The sequence below is a fragment of the Fringilla coelebs genome, assembly GCF_963513975.1.
Source record: "Fringilla coelebs genome assembly, chromosome: 18".
Lineage (NCBI taxonomy): Eukaryota > Metazoa > Chordata > Aves > Passeriformes > Fringillidae > Fringilla > Fringilla coelebs.
The window spans coordinates 8765016-8786751 of NC_140044.1; the positions used below are offsets into that span (position 1 = coordinate 8765016).

A 21736-nucleotide genomic window follows, 5' to 3' on the forward strand; every position below is an offset into this window, starting at 1 on the left:
ACATATATATATTTGTGTGTAGATATATGTATATATGTGTATACATATGTGTATATATGTCTGTATATATATATATACACATGTATGTGTATATATATATAATATTCTGCCTTCGTGGCTCACGGCTGGAGGCAGTGGCTGCCGTTGTCGCAGAGGATGAGGTGGCACTGAAGGATGGATGTCCCTCCGGGGAGCGTCCCCGGACACCCTCTCGCTGCACGGAGCAGATGCCAGAGGCGGAGGTAGCCCGGGTTCCGGGCCGAACGGGGCCGAACGGGGCCGAACCGGGCCGAACCACTCCGCCACGGGGCCCGCCGCAGGCCCGGGCCCCTCCCGCGGCCCGCCCCCGGGCCATGGCGCAGGCGCGGCCCGCGCGTCACTTCCGGGCGGCCGGGGCCGTTCCGGGGCGGCGGGGCCGGGACGCGGCAGCTCCGGTACGGGCGGGTGCGGAGTCTGGGAGCTCCGGTACGGGCGGGTGCGGGGCCGGGCGCTGCTGGGCTCCGGGAGCTCCGAGCCTCCGGGAGCTCCGGTACGGGCGGGCTGCGGGACCGGGAGCTCCGATGCGGGTGGACTGTAGGGTCCGTTGCCGCCGGGCTGCAGGGCGGGAGCTCCGGTGCCGCCGGGCTGCGGGGCCGGGAGCTGCACGGGGGCCCCTGTGCCCCGCTCCGGTGGGATCGGTGCTGGCCAGCCCAGGCCGTGCCCCGGGCGTACATCGCTCCCTGGGAGCGCTCCCGGGGCCCGTCCCGAGCAGCCGGGGAAGGGGAGGTGGCACTGAGGGGTCTGTGAGGGCAGCAGGAGGGCGGGGATGGTGACCGGTGTCCCTGTGGCAGGCGGTTCCGTGTGGTCGCCAGGAGCGGTGTGATGTGCTGCGGGTGACGGAGTGCCAACAGCTCAGCAAAATAAAGCCGTGTTTCACTGCCAACCCCAGGTCCAGCTAGAGGAATTATGGCAGGCTCGTGATTTTTCTAATTTTTATTCATCTCTGTCCACTTGTGACTGGATTTGGAATTCCAGCTCCCAGGTCAGACATATTGTCATCACACTAAAATTAAAACTAGATTAAACTAGCTTCAATACCCATGCAGTGCTGGCATAAGAGTCTGCAATTTTCTAACCTGCTTATCCGGTCTGTGCACTGCAGCCATTTTTTATATTCCCAAGCGCTTCTCCTCCCGAATTGCTCAAAACATTTACCTGGGCAGAGGTGTTGCTAAGTGCTTGTGTTTGCCAGAGAAGTTAAGGAAAACACCTGGCTGTCTGGGCTTAGATGGGGGAGCTTCTCAGAAGAGGGTATAATTCGACCAAATGTGAGAATCATGACAAACTGGGATGTTTGCTTTGCTTGAGTTTTCAACTGGACATAGGAAATAAACATTAAAGCAAATGAATTTCTGTGTTTTGCAGTGAAGCTGTGTAATTCTGTATTTTAACTTTAATTGGTTAGGTTTCATCCAAGGTAGCATTCTACCTGCTAGGTAGGATAAAGAGATTAGAGTAACTTGCACTTTCTAATCCTGGTAGGAGAATTAAAATGAACCTTGTGCCTTCACTGTGGTTCTTGGAAAGGAAGCATCTTCTGTTAGGAAACAAAGGGATACAGAAGATAATAAATATATAAACAGTCACTGTGGTTGTAAGTCTGTGGGTTTGTTTGTCATGTGCAGCACTTGTTTTTTGACAGATTCCTGCCGCATTATGTCAGGAGAGAGCGACTGCACCAGGACAAGTCCGTCAGCAGGGTCTCCATCAGACAATGAGCTCCTGCCAGACCGGCCCAAGTATGTTTGTACCCTGTCTCCTGATCTTGTTACCAAAGCCCGGGAGGAGCTGCAGGAGAAGCCTGAATGGAGGCTCCGTGACGTGCAGGCCCTCAGGGATATGGTGTGCAAGGACTATCCCTCCCTGGGGACGTGCCTGGACGATGCTTTCTTGCTGAGGTTCCTCCGAGCCAGGAAGTTTGATTACGATCGAGCGCTTCAGCTCCTGGTGAACTACCACACCTGCAGGAGGACCTGGCCAGAGGTGTTCAGTAACCTGAAGCCATCTGCAATAAAGCCTGTCCTGGAGTCAGGCTTTGTCACTGTGCTGCCTCACCGGGACCCGCAGGGACGTCACGTCGTCTGCATCCGCCCAGGTACTCGGTCCTGAGTGTCTCTGTTCCTTGTCCCCGAGGTGTTTCTGGGCCAGAAGCCTGTTCCCTGCCCTGCTGTGAGCAGTGGTGACTTGCACAGAGTATGTGGGCTCTCTCAAATTTGAAATGCTGACTGGGGAAGGGACATGCTGGTCCTTAGCCAGCATTATTCTAGCTCCTTTTCCTGGGTCAGTAATAAGTGTGGTCATGGTAAAATGAAAATGCAGTGAGGTGGGTTGATGAAAATTTTCAAGGAAATATAATTTCTCAAGGAAAATTATTATGCAGTCACTCAAATTGAAACAGGGCTGTTGGCCTACCCTTAGAAGCTCGTAATTTGTTTTTACAGTAAGCAGAGAGAAAAGCCTATAGCTCTGACTCCTGTGTAAATAATCAGAGTCTTTCATGTGCTTTTGGTGCTGCCAGGCTTGTTGTAAATTTCTCTCCATTCATCCTTCTCTTTTCCATTTACCTGCTTTCTTTCTGAGCTGAAACTGCTCTTAATGAACTGTGCTGGGTGGAGAACGGGGTTCTTAAAACCATTGCCTTTGCTCCCTGAAGTAAACATGAGTTGCCATTTACCTCTTGCTTAAGAAAGACTCATCTGAACTAGAACTGTGGCTATACAGACTAACTTTTGAGTCCAGGAGAACAGAAAATCAGTTTTTTGGATTGTGTATTGTTAGCTTATCTTCACTCTCCGACTTACCATCCCTGTCTTGTAACCTCAGACAGATGGACACCCAGTAATTATCCGATTACTGAGAACATTCGTGCCATATACTTAACCTTAGAAAAACTCATTCAGTCCGAAGAGACCCAGGTGAATGGAATTGTAATCCTGGCAGACTACAAAGGAGTCAGCTTATCTAAGGCGTCTCATTTTGGTCCTTTTGTAGCCAAAAAAGTGATTGGAATTCTTCAGGTAAGACCTGAACTGGTGGGAAAATAAGCTTGTGCATTGTAAATGACTGCTTCTGTGTGTAGAGTTCTTGACTATGTCACCACAAGTGTCATCATCTTGGCTTTCACTAGCAGAGTTAAACAAGTCTCTGCCCAACCAGTTTCTCACACCCTTACAGCCAACTTACATCACTTGCCCCTTTTTTTGACTTTTGCATACCTAAAACTAAATTTGCATTAGAAATGCAGACTTTGAGTTGGAACAGACAAAAGCAGTTCTGCTAGGCAGTGGTAAGGAAGAAAGAGAGCAGAGAATTGCAGTTAGAGATGAGACAGTGAGGAAATGTCCTGATATTTAAATGGTTCCTGTCAGCTGAGATAGAGCCAACCATGGGGCAAGTGCAGGTTCCAGCTCAAGTGCTGCTGCAAAAATGTTAAGAGGACTTCTGAATGGGTGTGATTTGAGGAGGATTTCCATCCATGCCCTGAAGGCAGAGGCTGCTTTAGCACAAGAGACATAATGAAAACAGCTCTGCCTGGATGTGTGGAAGTAGTGTTAGAGAGCAAGTTAGAGCAAGGGTATGAACACAGTGAAGCTGGCCAAAATGGGAAGGGGAAAGAACTCAGGAGTAGCCTGGCCAAAGTGGCCGAAGGTCTGATGATTTAATTTGGTGTTTCTATAGTCTGGAGGAGTGAGATGAGAAAACTTCTCTTGAATGGGTTCATTCCAGCATTACTTTTGCTCTGGCCTGAGCTGGTTACATCCTTTGTTGTATCCATGGGGGGACAGGAAGGATAGGGAGAATCAGGGAAGTGGAGGAGATGAGGCTGCTGAGTTAAGGAAGGCCTTTATAAGAACTTACTCCTTTACATTATGATCTAAATGGGTCATTGAACTGTAAGCCCATATTTAATTTGTACAAATAAAGCCATGGGTGTCCTGCTGTTCCTACTGGAATATATTCACACAACAATAGCTGGACTTGGGGAAGGACATAAAGGTATGGTGGAATATAAATGTGTTGCATCAACCTTGCTGAGCTGCAGCTCCTGTAAAGATGAGGTAATTCACTGATATTCCTATGGAGAAAAATATTCCAGCAGTGCCTCTTGTCTGCTTTTCACTCCAAGCACTGACTGATTTATATATGTAGAGCTGGTTATAGGAGAAAGAAACCTCACTGAGTCCTTAAGTACTGATCATGAGGTTTTGCCTATGAAAAATATTTCTGCAAATCAATTTCTGCAGCAAAAATCCCATAATAAGCTGTTGTTTTAAACTGGCCTGTATGGGAAACAGTGTTTCCTAGTGATATTTGATTCCTTCTTCACATAAAAACACACTTTAGAGTGTCTTGGGCACCAAATCTTGTTGGACACACTGTTAGAAGCAGCCTGCTCTGGCACTGAGTGTGGTGGACTCCTCAGGAGCTGCAGACATCACTCTGTGGCTGCATCCTTATCAAGGCTGGGAATACCCAAAGGACAGGGGTTATCTAAGTGTTTTTGACAAGGGAGATAAACATCAACATTAGAAATGAGGATTTACTGACAGCAGTGTATTTTTGGATGGTTTTCTTGTCTCTTGATTTCTTTTTTTATGCTCACAGATGTCATCCTAGGACAGCTCTCTGTAACAAGTTGAATTTCTGTTGTATTGGTTTATGTTGGTACCTCAGATTAAAGTTGGGAGGCAGTGGGTTGTGCTAGCAGTCAGTCTCAGAAAATTTTAAAAAGAGAAAGATGGCAAATGTTTTTTAAACTGCATTATAAAAATCTTCTTTACCCTTCAGGATGGATTCCCCATTCGAATAAAGGCTGTTAACATAATAAATGAGCCTCGTATATTCAAAGGCATTTTTGCAATCATCAAGCCTTTTCTGAAGGAAAAGATTGCAAACAGGGTAAGGATTTATGTGATTTTAACATTAATATTAATGTTTGTAAGTTCCTCCTTGGCCGCTCTTAAGTAAAAAAAAAAAGAAAAATTAGAAAAGTTAGAAAAATGTTGGTGCCATTTTACTTTCTGTTTAAATGTTAAAAAATATGCCTGTTGGGAAAATTCTGTAAGACAGAAACTTTGAGGAACTCAATACTGGCAAAATATTAATATGGAACTTTAGTACATTTGCTCTGTATCCAGGACGTTATCCCTGTGGTTAATTATCTGGCCCAGGTGCACCTCTCCTTGCTCTTCTCCCTTATGCAAGGGTCCTGTGTGGCACTACTGTCCTCTCCACAGGACTGTGGTTGCCAAGGATGTTTTCTTCTCCACAAGGATAAGTACTTTCAATCCCATGAGTGAACTTGGGAATTAACTGAATCTGGACCCTGAGCCCAGGCACATGTCAGGTCTTTCTTGCTGGGATTTAATCTGCACAAGGTGTGGATTTTGTCTCAAGACTTCTCTCACTGGTGTGTCTGACTGCACCTGCCCACTGTTCTGTGCTGTCACTTGCCCATGAACACATCACTTCTTAAAGTTGTTCTTTAGCTCAAAATAAGCCTGTTAGCTGACTGTTCCAGCAGTTTGCTGCAAAGTGTTTGATATGCACTTTTAAAGCTCTTTTGCTTTCTCCTTCAGTTTTTTCTTCATGGCTGTGATCTGAATTCCCTTCACCAAAACATTCCTCCAGTGATCCTTCCTGAAGAGTATGGTGGTACTGCAGGCAAGCTGGACATCTCTGCTTGGAATGAGCTGCTGCTGGCCTCTGAAGAGGACTTCCTGCATGATTTCTCAGAGCTGGTGCTGCCATGTGACAGCTCTCCCCACGACCTGCTAGTGAGTGGGGATGCTGATGAAAAGCAGTGTGATGATTCCCTGCGAGGGATGAAACCTCAGCTCTATTACTGTTACTAACAAACCACTGGAGGGAAGTTTTCCAGCACAGTTAAGATCTGCTCTGCTAGGTGATGTTGTGAACTCTGCCTTACTCCTAAACCTGCAGTTTAGGGACAGACTGCTGAGGCACTTTACACTGTAGAACCAAAGGAAGCTGGAGAGGGCACAATGGGGGCAGGGCAGAGTTCAGGGTAGGGTAAAAGCAAAGAGCACAAGTTATCTAGAAGACTTGAGGCTCATCAACTTCTGTGTGAATGGTGCAAACTGGCCTCTTCTTTCTAATGATAAAGGGAAAAAATTATTGCAGATAAGTAAGATTGACAATTTCTTGTCCCCACCCCACACAGGTGAAAAGTGAGGATGATTTACGAGCTTTGTGATTATCTGGTCTCTTCCCCTTCTGCAAACACCAGTAATGAAAGACTGGTGAAAGAAAGAAAAAAGGCTTTTGAACCCTGCAAAATGTAATTCTGTAGTGAAGATTGCTTAAAACCATAGAAATCTAATTTGGCCTGTCCTCTGTCATGTGGCTCAGATTGTGAGTTGGCGTTTCTGAAATATCTCAGTAAATACTTCTTTCAAATTAATACAGAACAAAATTTACTCATGAATACCTGTATGGAGATCATCTCTTAAACCTCTTCACAGTTGGAGGAACTGTGACTGATGGATTAACTACCATAACATCTATACCAGGGTTTATCCAGCAGATGCAATCTTCATTTTCAGAAAACAGCAAGTTTTTCAGATCCTTTACTAAGACTTTTGATTGGACAACAGCCTCAAATAATGAGGTTCAGGACCAAATAAAAGAAAGCTGTGTCAGCCACTTTCCCACATTGACAGTTCTTTTCTGGTTGAGATAAGGAATTGGGTAAGTACCTCATACCCAGGATGTGTGAGGAGGTTTTGTAGCAGTTGGCATGTGATGCATAGAAGGCAATACTTCATGTAAGACAGCAAGGTGCTGCTTTAGCTTGTTACTTTGGGCTGAATTTGAGTTTTAAGTCTGTGAAACCAAAATGCAGACAGGCTTTTTAAAAGCACATTCTTAAATTTCCTGATATTGTAGCATTTTGTTCACTGTGCTTGTCAGCTCTTCTGTGAAATGTTACAACTTGGTTTTTAACTTTGTTGGCCTCTTTTGTCTTTGGTTGTCATGTTCCTGTATGAAGTTAGACTTGAATCATCTCTGTGATATTTACCCATAACTTGTATGCCTGTGCTTCTAGGTCTTTGTCTAGAGACAGAACTAACATTGATGTCAAACCAGGGTAAGATACCTGTGTCTGAATAAGCTGTTCCCACTCCCCAAGTTCATTTTATTTAATGGTCTTGACTTAACTCTCAGCACACTTTTTGCACACATTTTTCTGCACTATAATGGTGTGGAGATAGGAAACCTCACGAGGATGAGGAAAGCACAGTCTGTTACTTCAAGGTGAAATAATTCACTATTTGGTGGAAAAAACCATCCCTTCTAATTGGGAACTTATCACTAGAGCACTTTCTCTGGATGAAATCTTGATTTAGTGCCAAATGTGATTATAGGCACCAGTTACATCTGTGTAAATATAAAACTAAATTATCTTGAGGATCTCAGACATTCATTTTTCAAAGTGCCAAACTCTGTTTTGAATGTCTTTCTTCCTCTTAGCCCCCTTGCAGCATGACTGCACTGCCAAAAGGAAACTTCTGTAATGACTTCCTGACCTGGCAGCAGACCTCATCCTGGAACTAAGGGGTGGCAAATGCCATGCCTTTCATCCTGACACTGTAAAAAGAGACTGGGTTCTGAAAAGGGGTAAAACCATGAAGCTTTTTTTTTCTCTGTGGCAGTTCAGAATCTGTAGGAACAGAAAACTCATCATGTGAACAGTTGTAGGTTAAAGGTGGGAAGAGATTAATTTTCCTCAGTGAAAGCATCTTATTTTTGTTACCAAGTCAATTTTAACTCCTCTTTGGTAACTATTACCTTTAGTGCAGGGAAAAAAACAACTACCCTTTTCATCTACTTAAGGTAAAAGAGTACTGCTAGGCAGCTCCTCCTTTGTGACCAGAATATACTCTATTTTGCAGAAATTAATTCAGTTTTTTGCCACCTAGAAGCCAGTAGCACACAGCACCAGGACTTGGACAGATAAGTGGCTGCCCACACTGCTGAACTGCTAGAACAGAGTGGTGCCTCCATTGTTTTAGTGCCTCTTAATTCCAGTCACAGTGTACCACTGACAAAACCAGAATGGACCATTTTACCTAGAGATGAAGGCCTCACTGCTAATCCTTCCTTAGTTGTGTAGCAGGGTTAGAAGTGGAGGTACAGTGACTGCAGGAACAGCTCCTTTCATCCCCTTATGTAACTACTAGAGAGGGAGGTTGGATATTCAAAATTCAGTTTAGTGTTCTTCAAAAAGAAATAAATCTAGTGGTGTTCAGCAGAAGGCTGAGGAACTTCTACAAAAGTCACCCTTTTTCAGGCTTTTATTTTTTCTTGCATGCCTTAAATAGTAGGCAGACTAGATCCACCTCACCCTCTTCTTTCCTCTGCTCACTAAGAATAGGATTTAAACATAATAAATGAGGTTCTAGGGTTGTGCTGGGTTTGGCTGGGGTAGAATTTTCTTCACAGGAGTTGGTGTGGCCCTGGTGCTGGCTTGGGTTAAACCAGCACCACTGCCAATGCTGAAAAGTGCCAGTCTTGTGCCTCCAGAATTTCTTAAAGCTGGCTTCTGGGCTGTGGATGTCAGGATGTTGAAGTAAGCCAGGCTTTTTCAGGCACCTCTTATTTCTAATTTGCTGTTCCTTGGCTTTAGAACTGAGCCAGGAATTGCAGCTTCACTGAGCTGTGTCTCTAACCCTGAAGCCTCTCTGAGCAGTGCTTGGCATGTCTTAGAGAAAGCACAGCTCTGGCTCATGTGTGCCTGGTTGCAGAGCTGAGAATGTTCTTTGAGCTTTAGCAATTAGTAGCAAAGACATCAGTTTGTTCCCAGAATTTCTCATGTTTGGAAAAAAACATATGTGTCACGTATAACATCTCTTATCTGCAAGTTAAGAGAATAGATAGGAAAAGCTTACAGGAGGGGGTAGGTTTTTTGCTTGGGGGTTGTTTGGTCTTTTTTTACAGCACTACAACCACTTTTTTTCTTCTTCCCACTTGAAATGACTTTGTTTTCCATGCTTATATATGCCTTTTCCAGTACATAAGCCATCCCTGCCAAATCCAACACATAATAAGGAAGGATACTTGAATTGCATTGGCATTAGGTGGCACAAAAGGTAGCTGCAAACTGTACATAAAAGTACTTGAATTTATACTCTTGTAAATGGGTGTTATGAACCCTGAGGTATTTTCAGGAACTGGCTGAAGTATCATTTTCATTAATGTCATTTTAGCTCAAGTTAATCATTGTCTCATTAAAATATTAATTTTGCTTTCTGTTATATGTGGGCCTAGAGGTGTTGGGTGGTTATGTGTACATCTTATTTTGATAAAATTTATTTTTATATTGCATTTTATAAAACAAAGTTGTGAAAAATGTGTAAGTTTATGATGCATGACTGGGTGATTAAACACATTGTAACAGCTGCTCGTTTGATATTTTCAATATGTTTGTCTTGTGTCATGTTGGGATATTTTACTGTAAACGTCAGTAACAACACACAGGTTCCACATTTACACATAATCACCACAGCACTGCATTAGCAAAATATGTTGCTTTCTGCTGGAAACAGAAGTTTACTTGAACTGAGCACCTTCAAGGAACATGATTGGACACTCACAGACTCACAGGGAAGATAGTGTTTGTTTCAAAAAAAAATCTGTCACTTAGTGATTACTGCACAGAGAAAAGCCCCAGTGCCATCCAGCTGGACACTGCAGCAGCTGAGCACTGCATGGGGTATTTTCCACTGGAGAAGGAAATGCTGCTTCTTAACACTTCAACAGAGCTGGGCCACTTTCAGTAGTTAGTTTGCTTTATTCAAATGAGTTTACAGTGCAAATGCCTTAGAGCCAATAATAATAATAATTCCATGTATGTTACTTTTATTAAGCATATTGGACAACTGAAACCACTCAATCAATAAGCTCTATTTTCCAACATAATCATAATGTTGATTAAGCTACTCATACACTTACCACTCTATTTGGCAAACATCCTAAAAAAGAAGTTACCATAGAAATTGCCTCTTAAAAAGGGCAAGTTTGTCTTAAAAGAATTAAGAGTTAACTAGTTTTTCAACTTCAGAGTTGTTCTTTTGGTGAGGAATAAGGGTGCTTTTTGCCACAACACAAAGTTAAGTAATTTAAATAAATTTTTCCTGTAAATAAACTTTAGCAGTGGAATGTAGAAATCAAGCAGCATGGCTTACACTTCCAGAAACTGAAGCATGAGCAGAGTAGTGCATTATGCTGATTATAATTGCTCTTTAAAATATATTACTTCATATTTAACTAAATGTTAACTTCTATTCAGTAGAAGGTTGTGGCTTTTGGACAGAATAGGTAATTTATTTTGTGCTTTGACAACGCAGCCGTAGTGAATTTTAAAAATGCAGTAATAAGATAACCCTGGTAAAGGTTAAAATAGAAAGATAACTGACAATTTTGATGCTGCATCAAGCATTATGCAATATATAACTGTCTATCCAACTGCATTTTAATACCAACATAAGAAATGATAACTAAAGCAATAAATGAACATTTTGGCTGTCAGCAAAGAGTTCCCCACTTTTGTAAGCTCAGACAGGTGCAGGAACTTAACTGAAGTCTCTATTAGTAAGGACAAGAGGAGCCACTAAGGTCCAAAGATAGAGAAGCAGACAAACCCAGCTGGAGGTCATCTTCACCCACACGGCTGGCCACTTGCTTGTCATGGTTTTGAAATCTGCATCAGGGCTACAAAGTAAAGAATTCCATTAGCACACACAGAAAGCACCTCCCCCTGCTCCTTGGTACCCCTCATATGAATCTGAACCGAGGGCAATCCTTTGGGGCACTCCAATGCAAGGCCCTTTGTGAGAACATAGTGACACAACTAAGCCAGCATTTCCTGTGGCTCCATCACTGGCTGTTGTTCTCGGAACCCACTTTTCAAGCCTGCTTGCCCATGCTGATGTGCTGCTGTTCAAGAAGTATTTGCTAATTCATACAATGTCCTGGGAGCAGTGGTTATGACCTGCAACAGCAGAGGGCATGTGCAAGTGTTTCCAACAGATGTAGGAAATCACATCTCTGATAAGCAGCACATATGGCTGTCCCTGCACAACTTTCCCAGGATGAAGAGCCACTAACAGCAGTGCAGAAGTTCGGTTTCTAACAAACTTTGGAGGAGGCCACCTGAAACCAATTCCATGTGTATCCTTCCTACTACTCATCCAGCTGAAGAATAGCAGCCACACTTTCTGCCCAAGTAATGCCCTGGCACCACAGCTGCTGATTGTGCCATGCTGCCTGCTCACATCTCAATACAGTGACACTGAACTGAGAAGGGACAGCTCTACTGCAGCTGGACAGGAACAGCCCCTTCACCAGCCTGGCAGCATTTGGAGTCTCCTATCCCCACAGAAGCCATCACCTCCCCTCTGGCTCTTACCTGTACCAGTTGGTGAGTGTCATCATGATGTACAAAGAGGCGAGGAAGAGCATGAAGTGGAAGAAGGTGTAGCTGTACTGGACGCCATCCTTCTCGTTGTCCGTGACGCGGCGCACCTCGCCCTCCTCGGCTGTGCCACTGCCTGTCCCCACAGTGTCCTCCAGGATGGCAGTGTCACTGCCAGACAGGGTCAGCTTGTTCACCTGGCTGTTACTTGAAGAGCGGATGCTGCAGTGTAACCCAAAGAGAGACCTGGTTAACAACTCCAGCTGCGTTTGACAATCAGGCAAGCAATGGACCACAGTGAATGTCTGGGACTAGCAAATAATATGTTTTTAAATCCATCTAGAAATTCCTCCAACTGTTTTTATCCAAGGTTTTGTTAACTTAATTAAACAGCAATCCTAGTCCCAGATCATAGGGTTTGGAGGAACCCTAAAGATTATCTCGTTCCAATCCACCTGCTGTGGGCAGGGACACAGTACACCTAGACCAAGTTGCTCACATCTCCATCCAGCCTGGCCTTGAACACTTCCAGGGATGGAGCACCCACAACTTCTCTGGACAACCATTGCAATGCCTCATCACCCTCACAGTAAAGATTTTTTTTTTTCCTAATATTTAATCTAAACTTAGTCTTCCAGTGTTAATCCATGTCCTTGTAAAAGTCTCTCTCTATGTTCTTTGTAGGCTCCCTTCAGGCACTGGAAAGCCACGATTAGGTCACCCCAAAGCCTTCCTTTCTCTAGGCTGAACAAACCCAGTTCTCCCAACCCTCCCCCTCAGGAGAGGTGCTCCATCCCTCCAATCATCTGTAACACATGTTCTGTTATCTGGATTGGGCTTACAAGGCTTATCCTCATGCACAAAGCAAAACACAGGTTTATGAGCCACATTTGGCCTTGGGCCTGAGACAGCAGCTGGATGTGAATAAATGCAGGTACATTTTGCACTAGACCCAGATTTAAACAAAGGAGGCAAACCCCAATTCTTTACCACTGGATAGCAGTGCAGATCCTACCTGGAATACAAGAGGCAAAGGACAAAGATAACCAGTCCAACAACACTCTGGGCATCCCACCACTGCAGGGACTTGGGTGGAGCAGGAGTGGCAGGAGGGACAGTGGCATTGGCTGGAACAGATGTGGGTGCAGCCATCTGGGTGATGATGTTCAGCAGACTTGGGTTACAGTCTCTTTCTGAAAGGGATTTCAAGGCAGATTAGAGAGATGAGCTTTGCCAGCATTTAGCTAAGAAAAGATGACAGGTAAGCTTGCAATTTTTCATTCCCTTTAACTGCTGATCTCTTCAATTCTCCAGAGGCAGAAATTGCCTGCAATATTTTTCCTGCCTGTGAGCTAGACAAGGCTATAATAAATAAACAACATCAGAATGCCCTGACACTGTTTCTTTTTCCCCCTTACAACACTCCAGTTTTGTTCTGCAAAGAGGCAGTTTGATGGTTTCAGTCAAGTCAGGTTTTCAGCCTCACTGGATTTGATCTGAACAGATCAGCAATTCCCACGGAGTGATCTGTAATAGCCATCAAGTTCTGCTTTCACACCAAAATATGTTATTGCTTACCAGGCTCATTGGACATGGCTGCCCAAGTGAGGTACATGGTGTAGAGTGTGATGACCGAGGACTGGAGGAGGCCAGAGCGAGGCTGATGTTCCTGTTCCAAAGCAGAAGAGCAAGCCAAGGTCAAAAGGGCAAGTTTTACCTAGAGTTGGATGGTTTTACCCCACTGCCACAGATGAAACTATTACTAGCATGAAAACCATTGCTGTAGAAATGCATTGGGCTTTGCTGTATGTTTGAAAGACTAGAAGAAACTCCTTAGAGTTATACAATTTATGCAAAAAGCAACTCAAACAGAGAAAGAATAAGCAAACTAAATACTTTTTCTTTTGTGCCCAAGACTCAGTTACAGGCTTTTACTGAGTTAATCTCAACCTTTTAAAACAATTTTGTAGATGTGAATCTAGCATGTGATTTAAACAATACCAGTTCAGAATCTAGTAACATGCAACTTTCCTCTCATATTAAACAAGTTTACCCTAATTTCAAAGCCACAGTGTTAAGCAAATAACTCTCTAGCTACTTTGTTCCTCCCTAACAGACTCCTCTGTTCTGGCAGGGCCTTCACCACTAAAACCATGCCAGCAGTCCTCTCCACATGGAAACAAAGTCCAAAACCATGATAGCTCAAAAAAGCCTCTCTTCAGAAATGTGTTACTATGTAGTAAAATGGTTACAGAGCAAGATCTTTTTTTTAAGTTCCTAACTAGCATAACTATGATAGCCAAGTTTTAAAGTTCTTATGTCTGACTGAACTGCTACTACATCCTTCTCACTTCATCCCTGCTTGGTATGTCAGAAGAAAAGAGCAGAGAAAAGTAATACCTGAACTTTTGGAAGGATAGAAACAATGGAGACAGTAATGCACAGGATCATGTTAAAGCTTATGAAGAATTTGTTCTCAGTGCAGTCATCAGGCTTCGTGTAGAAAACGTAGAAGAGAATGACAAAAACCAGGGACAAGGCATAGAACAAGCTTGTACAGGACAACAGAGCTGGAGGAAAAAAAAAATTAAAAATTTACATTACACATATAGTTTTAGTAGTACATCTAATGTGGCTTTATGTCCAGCTCACACTGCAGTAAGACATTTCTTCCTCACCTAGTCTGGGTCACAACACCAGACTAGGAAACTGCATTTTTGTAAGGCATGGCTGAATTGCTGCTTGGGCTCACTAAGCAGCATAGCTCAGAGAAAGGCCAGGGCTGCCATCAGGGGAACAGGACTTGCCTCTCAGCAGCACTTTAATTAGTTTAACTGGTATCAGGCCACAGGGGCATAATGAGAGAGTGTTCTTTGCACACTTCTCATAGACATTTACCTGCCCTGGATTCCTGTGCTTGAGGTCACCCATTTTTGTTTCCACTCTGTTCTTTGTAAGAAGCCACAAAATGCTGTTGCAGCATTCTTAGCTATGAGCTAAGAGCCACAACAATTAGCACTTTGTAATTAGTGGCCAGCTGGGGAGCAGGCACCAAGGCACTCTCAGTGTGGTACTGCAGCCACTGTCACAGACACAACTGAGCTCCTGGGGACACAGCAGGGGAGGGGCAGAGCAGAGCTCAGGTTTGAACAGAACCAGGCTCTGAGCTCTGCACACACCCTGCAAACCAGGCAAGTGGGGTTTATTAGGACTGTCAGATGTGCTACTCACAAGCCTAAAATATTTCACATTTTATTGAACAAGAAGAAGAAAACATGGCTGCTGTTAATTTCAGGTGTTTACAGCTGTGGCTCAGGGACACTGTGCAGTTTAATTCTAAGTATGTCTGCAAACCAGTAAATGACATTCTGCAGGCTACTGGGCAGTACAAAAAAATCCTTCACAGGTTAAGATTCTTACCTGCATACCAGCATTTAGAATTCCCCTCCTCCATTTTCTCAACCCAGCTCTCATTCCAAGAGTGAGCAAAATCCACAAGTAGAACCAACTGGATAAGAATGAAGCAGAAGGCTCCAGAAACACCAATCCAAAACCAAGCTAGAAAAGGGTGCAAGAAAAAAAAAGGTTAGCTTTCATCACGTGGATGTTGACTCTGTTTAAAAACAAAAAAGGTCCTAATCATACTGTAGACAAATAATGAAAAAAACTGAAACTGTAATTAGAAATGCAGATGCTGTTAATCACTTTGCCTCAGGCTGGCAGGAGCATGGAAGGAGTCCCAGCTCTTCAGGGATGCAGCCAAGCATCCCTGGACAAGGTGCACATGGGAATGTTTAGCCCAACACATTTTCAGAACGAGGCAACATCTAACATGTGGCATCTTTGAGTACATAAGTGCCATCATGCCACATTTCTTTGAGGGTCAACAACCCTTTCAAGTTCCTCTGATGTGGCCAGACAGCAGAGGCTTCCCACACAGATTTTTCAGAGATTCTAGGGAAGTATTAAGCATTTGTCAGTGTTCTGAGTTGCCCCCAGTTTAGTGTCAGAAGATCAGCTCAGTAGTGGCTGTCACATGAAGCAGAAAATTACCAATAAACAAAACCTATTAGGTTGAAAAGGGATTTCTTATTGCCATAACTCCAGCTGGTCACCAAAATACTGGATGGACCAAGGTACTCCAACAAAGATGGGCAGAAACTCCATCTTCTATAAAAGAACTTTCAGTACTGCCTATTAATCTGTAAAAAGGTTTGAGCTTATACAAGTCAGAATTCCATGATGAACATTAACTGTACCTCTTGTGAAAGGCCCTTCAGGGATATAAAATGCTCCAACCATGATAGCCACGATGGCAGCTATTTTGAAGAACCAAAACCTTTAAAAGAAGATAGAAATCGTAAATATTGGTCTTACTCCACACACAGTCAGTTCACACACAGTAGTCATGTGCTGTTACATGACCTGTAAGCAGCTTGGTCCTGCTCCAGCCAGGGCTTTGGATCACATGATCCTGTTGACCAGGGAGGTTGAGGACTTCCCATCCCTGGAAGTGCTCAAGGCCAGGCCTGGATGGGGCTCTGAGCCACCTGGTCTAGTGGAAGGTGTTCCTGCCCAGGGCAGGGGGGGTGGAAGGGGATGGTCTTAAGGTCTCTTCCAACTCAAACCATTCTGTAATTTTATGATTCTATGCTCTCCAGAGGTCCCTTTCCAATTAAATGACTCTATGATGATTCAGTCATCCAGCCCAAAACTAACTCAGTTAAATCAGGGAACTGGAAATCAGAAACCAGTTTCTGCTGGCTGAGTCAGGCTGGCCTTGAGAATGACCCAACGAGTGCCAGAGGCAGCACAAGGTTGGAGATATAAACTAGCTGCAATCTGACATCTCTAGAAAACACAGAGCACTGCCCTTTTGGTTGCCCCACCTCACAGTGGCACCCTCAACCAGGACACTGAACATCTTACATAAACAGGGAGCTTTTAAGGAGAGCAAAGCACTACTCTGTACTGGGTCCAAAAGAAAACCGAAGCTGTCTGTGTACGCATAAAGGAATTTCCACTGTGTTCAGCAGAGAAGCTGGAAGGAGGAGAGCAGCTGGAAGGGCAGCCAGCTGGCTCACACATACCCATTGTGGATGGAAGCTCTGGGGTCGTTGCTTGTTTTCACTTCTATCATGAGCAGGGAGAGGAGGAAGAAGAACACGGCCATGGCGAAGCTGACGCGATAGACAGCTCTGTACCCCACAAACACATCACAGCTGACAAAGCCCTCCAGGTGCGGGATCTGAGTGTGCAGCCCGTCCTCACAAAACCCAGGGATCTGGGTAAAGATAAAGCCACATTCCATTTATGTCTGCATTTGCAATTACGTTTTCTAAGCCCTGTAACAGCCAAGGCTTTCAGTCAACAAACTTCTGAGAGATCAGAGAATAAAAGACCTTGTGCTCAGACCGTATTATCATCTGTCTCTCCCCGTGTCAACACTTTTCACCCAGGAAGATTAAGATACCCCAGCAGCAGGCCTCTGATAACAACTGACTGTCTCCAGGTCTGGTCAGATTTCAGAGACCAGACATGCACTAAAAAAGGAACATTCACAGAATTTGCTGTTTCAGCCAGAAGCCATTCTGTACACGCAGCCTCTTAAGTCAGGAACAAGGACACTTGGGTGTTTGTGTCTCACACATAATCCATTCCAAGTAAAGAAAATCAATAGTCACTGGCACAAGTAATGGCATTTAAAACAGTCAGAAAAAGATTTTGCCCCTCCATACCTTTTTCAGCTGCTCTTCCATGCCTGGTGCCAGCATAATGCAGGCAAGTGCAGTACTGAGGAGGAGGAGGAAGGCATAGATAAGACGTGTCACTGTCGAATTCTTGCTGTTGGGGCAACATCGGCACAGCAAACACGAGGCACCGCTGCACAGACAGGGAATCTGAAGGGCACAGACAGGAATAGTAAGGGCATTCCCCTCGAAGCTGACACCTGCGCGTTAGGCGACACCGAGGGAAAACCCGAAGCGCATTTAGAGACCCTGCACTCCCGGAGCGCACAGATAAGCCGCTAATCGGCGGTTTTGACAGCGCGTTTGCCAACACCCGGAGATAACCGCGTTTATCGGCCCGGGCTGCCCCGGGGGCCTCGCCAGAGCGGGCCCCGTCCGCCAGCCACCCGCTCCGGCCAGGCGGGCCCCGGCAAGGACAGGGCTGGCTCCAGCCGGGCACCGCTCCGCTCCGAGGGGCTGGAGCCGCCCTAGCTCGGGCGGGACCGCGACTGCGCCCGCGGGGACTCAGCGTGGTCCCCACCCCGGGCCGCCAGCGGAGGCGCCGCTCCGGCCCGGCCGCGCTCCCCGGGATGTAAGGGGAGGTCCGGGGTGTGAAGGGCAGGTTCGCGGCGGGAGCGGAGCCCCGCACTCACCCAGCTGGCCAGCGAGCAGACCCCGAGCACGGCCCCCATGGCGCCGCCGCCGCCGCCCTCCGCCCGCTTCCTGCTTCCGCCCACAGCCCGCGGCAAGAGGCGGGGCCAGCCGGGCTCCGCCCCGAGCCGCCGCCGCCACCGCTGATTGGCTGCTTCCCAGCGCAGGGACGACCGCCCGCCAATGAGAAGGCGCGATGCAGCCGCGCGCCAGGGGGCGGAGCTGGAGGGTCGGCGAGGGTAGGGGCGGGGCGATGTTGTTTATCAACACTACTTCCGCCTTCGCAGCGGGGAAGGGGGATGCTGATTGGTCAAAAGGTCAGTGAGTGGGCGGTCCCTGCAGTGTGATAGCCAATGAGTGAGGCCGCTGGGCAGCCCGGCAGCCATTCCATAGCGGCCCGCGGCCGCTGGGGGCGCTCGGCGGTGCCGGGGTACGCGGCCGTTGCCATGGCAGCAGCGCGGGTGGCGGGCACCGGGCTGGCACCGGGCTGGTACCGGGGTGGCACCGGGGTGGCACCGGGCCGCCCCCGCCCCGCCCGGCACTGTGACACTGCGCACCGCCTTTCCCTTCCCCTGGGCACCCGCACCCGCAGGGCGCCTTGGCGCGGGTCGTGCCCCGGGTAACTGCGAGCCCTCGGGCCCACGGGGCGCGCCCGGCGCGGTGACAGGCGTCACGGCCGGGTGAGTGACACCGCGTCACCGTGACTCACCACCGGCACCGCCACCAGCGGGATGCCCGAGGAACCGAGTGGTCACTTCTGCCACTTCATGTCGAGCCTGTGTGACCGTGGTGCGAGCAATGGCCGCGGCCCGGGGGCTGGCGACACTGCTGTCACCTGCCCTGCCAGGCTGCCGTGGACCTGCTCAGCCTCTCGAAGCTGTTTGACCGTGGCAGAATCTGTAACTCCTTCCCACTCTTGAGCGATCGTGGTAAAAGACTCAAGTAAGTGCTTGTGCCCCAGAACTCACATCCCACAGAATGCCCCAGGTTGGGACAGTTCCATCAGGATCATGGAGCCCAGCTCACAGCCCAGGAATCCCAGAACTCACATCCAACAGAATGCCCCAGGTTGGGACAGTTCCATCAGGATCATGGAGTGCAGCTCACAGCCCAGGAATCCCAGAACTCACCTCACACAGAATGCCCCAGGTTGGGACAGTTCCATCAGGATCATGGAGTGCAGCTCGCAGCCGTGCATGGACAGCCCAGGAATCCCACCATGTGCCTGAGAGTGTTGTCCAAACACTCCTTGAGCCCTGGCAGGCTTGGGGCCGTGACCACTGCCCTGGGGAGCCTGTCCCAGCCTGTCCTTTTGGATGAAGAACCTTTTCCCAATACCACTTTGCTGCCCCTCCTTTTGTTTATGACTCTCTGAGCACCGAAGGGTGTCCATGAATTTTGGCCTGTAGTGTTAGACGAACTCTGGGTGGAAGTAGGAAAGCTCAGGAGCTTTTCACAGGTGGGGATTCTCAAGGTGACACTTCTGCAGCAGTTCACACCTGGCTCAGTTCATACTTGGAAGGTGCACAGCTGCAAAAGCTGCAGGCGGGCTCCTCTAACATGGAAGAAGAGGAAGGTGGAGGAGCCAGGTGAAAGGAGACGCTGTTTTGCAGCTGCCCAGAGCACAGGGGCTTCCCTGAGTCTGGATTCCCAGCACACTGCACAGGCTGCAGCCTGGAGGAGGTGGAGAGGGACAGCTGAGTGATTTCACTCCTCCTCACAAAAGTCTGGGAGCAAATGAAATGGATGAGAGTTGGCTGTGATGATGTAACAGCACAAGGATTTGACAAAAGTTTGCACAGAGGTTCAGGAAGGCAGTTTGCATTGGTTTTTATTGGCATTAGTGTTGCACAATATCACAGGGCAGAACTGACCAGCTGGGGTTATAGGATATTTTCTGGCTGTAACAGTTCCAGCTATTGCACATCACTTTACACTCTGTCAGACCCTTCACACTGTCCCTGTCCAAAAAAACTGCTTCCATCTCAGAAAGGCACTAATAATCAGAATGACAGCTTTACTGCCATCTAAAATTGCCAAGAAATGACAAAGAGCATCCAGTAAACCTGCCACTTATTTTCCACAGCAGTTTTAACACTCAGAATATATGAACACTATGTTAACAGTATCATCTCTTGCAATCAGCCTTATTCATGAGGACATACAGGCTTCTTTCAGAAAAAGGTCACTCCATAAATCATTGGAACTGTGCTTCTTTCAGATAATAGATGAGCCTTTACTTTATTGCTGATGTATTTTTATTACCCTTCTGGTTGCACCAGCTGGATCCCTAAGAAGGCTTTTGCCATATCCCTGCTCCCTCACTGTTTGTTCCAGTGCATATATGCAGAATAAAGGCACAATCACAAATTCTGTGTTCCCAGTAATCCTGGGCAAATAATTCAAATTCATTGGAATAGTGTGTATTAGTAATGCAGTGATGAAACTCATCTAAATCTTGAACCTGCAAGTGTTTTCTTCTCAGGAAATTTATGAGACAAATAGTTTTGTTAAGTACTGGTGATCCTCCACTGGGTTATGCTGGGCAGAGACAAAGGATGCAGATAAAAAGCTTTTTCCTTCCACTGTCCACGTAACAAGAGATTTCCAAGTGCTCATTTTACTTCCCAGCAAAAACCCCCTCTGATTCTGCATCACATCAGCTAAACCCCTACATGTTTAACAGGAGATAAGGATGAAGTCAGCCTAAGGATTGTCAGCTCTGGGAAGGAGACAGGATATGGCAGGAGGTTATCCTGGTTTGTACAAAAATACCCTGCTCTGGTTTGTTAATCAGCTCTGACAGCAGAAAGAAATGGTGCATCCCTTCTGTATCTATACATTACATCCCATACATATGTGAGCTGAAATGCCTAGAATAAACCCCTTGGAATTAGGTAATATTTAAAGGAAATGTGTCAGATTTAGTCATTTGAAAGCAGTTCTCTGCAGTTCCTTTGTGCAACTGAGCTCATAAAAAATTGTCACTCAAGCTTGTGCGTTAGTGCTATTCTTGTTACTCTCAAGGGTCTCCTTTCTGTGATAACAAAAACGCAGAATTTTTCCTGATCTTCCCCTGAGTATGTGAGAGTTCCTGCTTTGCATGGGCTGTGTTTTTGCAGGCAATAAATCACACAGACACATTATAATTGAATAATCCTTTGACCATCCAGAATTTTTCAGTTAGGCAATAGGAACTGCCACTTGAAATGGCTGTGCCAAACTGTCTGTAAAAATTAAAAAATTATAATCAGATGTTGTCTGTGTTCCTACAGTAGCCTTGGCTTGACTCATATGCAGGTGTAAACATCTTATTGTGCTCTGGCCTGCATAAACTTCCTAATTTAGATGTATTGACATCACCTTTCTAATATAATCCTCCTAATTATTTGACTTCTGTAAAGTGTTTAGCTTTAAGCTACATTTACATCTGTGCTTTGATTTGAGCTCCAGAGCATAAAGAATTACAGTTCTCTTGGAACAACTGCTTTTCCAGCTGTTTAGTCCAGAATTTGAATTGAGCTCTGCCCAACCATTCAGATTTTAAGCAGTGCTTTGAGAACAGCTGTCAAAGCCCTCATCCATGAGGAGGTAAGTCATGAGATAATGGGCAAAATACTGCTATGGCTGGCACCACTAGTGGGTTTAATTAGTCTTTAAACAATCAGAGTTAACAGCTTCTGCAGAATCACGATGCACCAGCAGGGTAGGAAGTCCTGCCAAGTATAAATATTGTTAAGTTTGTGGATGAGTTTCAGTGGTGTGTGCTGTGCACAGCTCGCTCAGCGCTGCCATGCAGACACCAGGGCCAGCTCTGCTGCCGTTCCCTGGGGACACACAGGTGAGTGTCCTGGCTCATCTGCACACAGCCTGCCTTCAC

At 46.1% G+C, this 21736-nt stretch overlaps 2 protein-coding genes across 2 annotated transcripts; one reads left to right on the plus strand and one right to left on the minus strand.

Moving 5' to 3' along the window:
- The first annotated feature begins 401 nt into the window (after window positions 1–401).
- On the plus strand, window positions 402–9434 carry TTPAL (alpha tocopherol transfer protein like). Its single transcript, XM_084218038.1, has 6 exons — window positions 402–434; window positions 1682–2134; window positions 2863–3056; window positions 4828–4938; window positions 5619–5816; window positions 7534–9434. Exons 2-6 carry the CDS (start codon window positions 1696–1698, stop codon window positions 7615–7617), a joined length of 1026 nt encoding a protein of 341 aa, XP_084074164.1. The 5' UTR covers window positions 402–434; window positions 1682–1695; the 3' UTR covers window positions 7618–9434.
- Window positions 9435–9833: 399 nt separating this feature from the next.
- SERINC3 (serine incorporator 3) lies at window positions 9834–17952 on the minus strand. The gene is made up of 10 exons (XM_084218034.1): window positions 17859–17952; window positions 17215–17376; window positions 16567–16760; window positions 15736–15815; window positions 14897–15034; window positions 13877–14046; window positions 13055–13145; window positions 12492–12669; window positions 11471–11698; window positions 9834–10773 (listed from the first exon to the last, which is right to left on the minus strand). Exons 1-10 carry the CDS (start codon window positions 17895–17897, stop codon window positions 10635–10637), a joined length of 1419 nt encoding a protein of 472 aa, XP_084074160.1. The 5' UTR covers window positions 17898–17952; the 3' UTR covers window positions 9834–10634.
- Between the last annotated feature and the right edge of the window lie 3784 nt (window positions 17953–21736).

Bases quoted from the DNA above. Each gene is read 5' to 3' on its own strand.
- TTPAL (XM_084218038.1), top strand. From the start codon at position 1,696: ATGTCAGGAGAGAGCGACTGCACCAGGACAAGTCCGTCAGCAGGGTCT. The intron at 4,939-5,618 runs GTAAGGATTTAT...TTTCTCCTTCAG, and splicing joins AGGAAAAGATTGCAAACAGG to TTTTTTCTTCATGGCTGTGA. The intron at 5,817-7,533 runs GTGAGTGGGGAT...TCTTCCTCTTAG, and splicing joins GCTCTCCCCACGACCTGCTA to CCCCCTTGCAGCATGACTGC.
- SERINC3 (XM_084218034.1), bottom strand. From the start codon at position 17,897: ATGGGGGCCGTGCTCGGGGTCTGCTCGCTGGCCAGCTGG. The intron at 14,047-14,896 runs GTAAGAATCTTA...TTTTTCCTCCAG, and splicing joins TTCTAAATGCTGGTATGCAG to CTCTGTTGTCCTGTACAAGC. The intron at 13,146-13,876 runs GTATTACTTTTC...GCTTTGGAACAG, and splicing joins CTATCCTTCCAAAAGTTCAG to GAACATCAGCCTCGCTCTGG.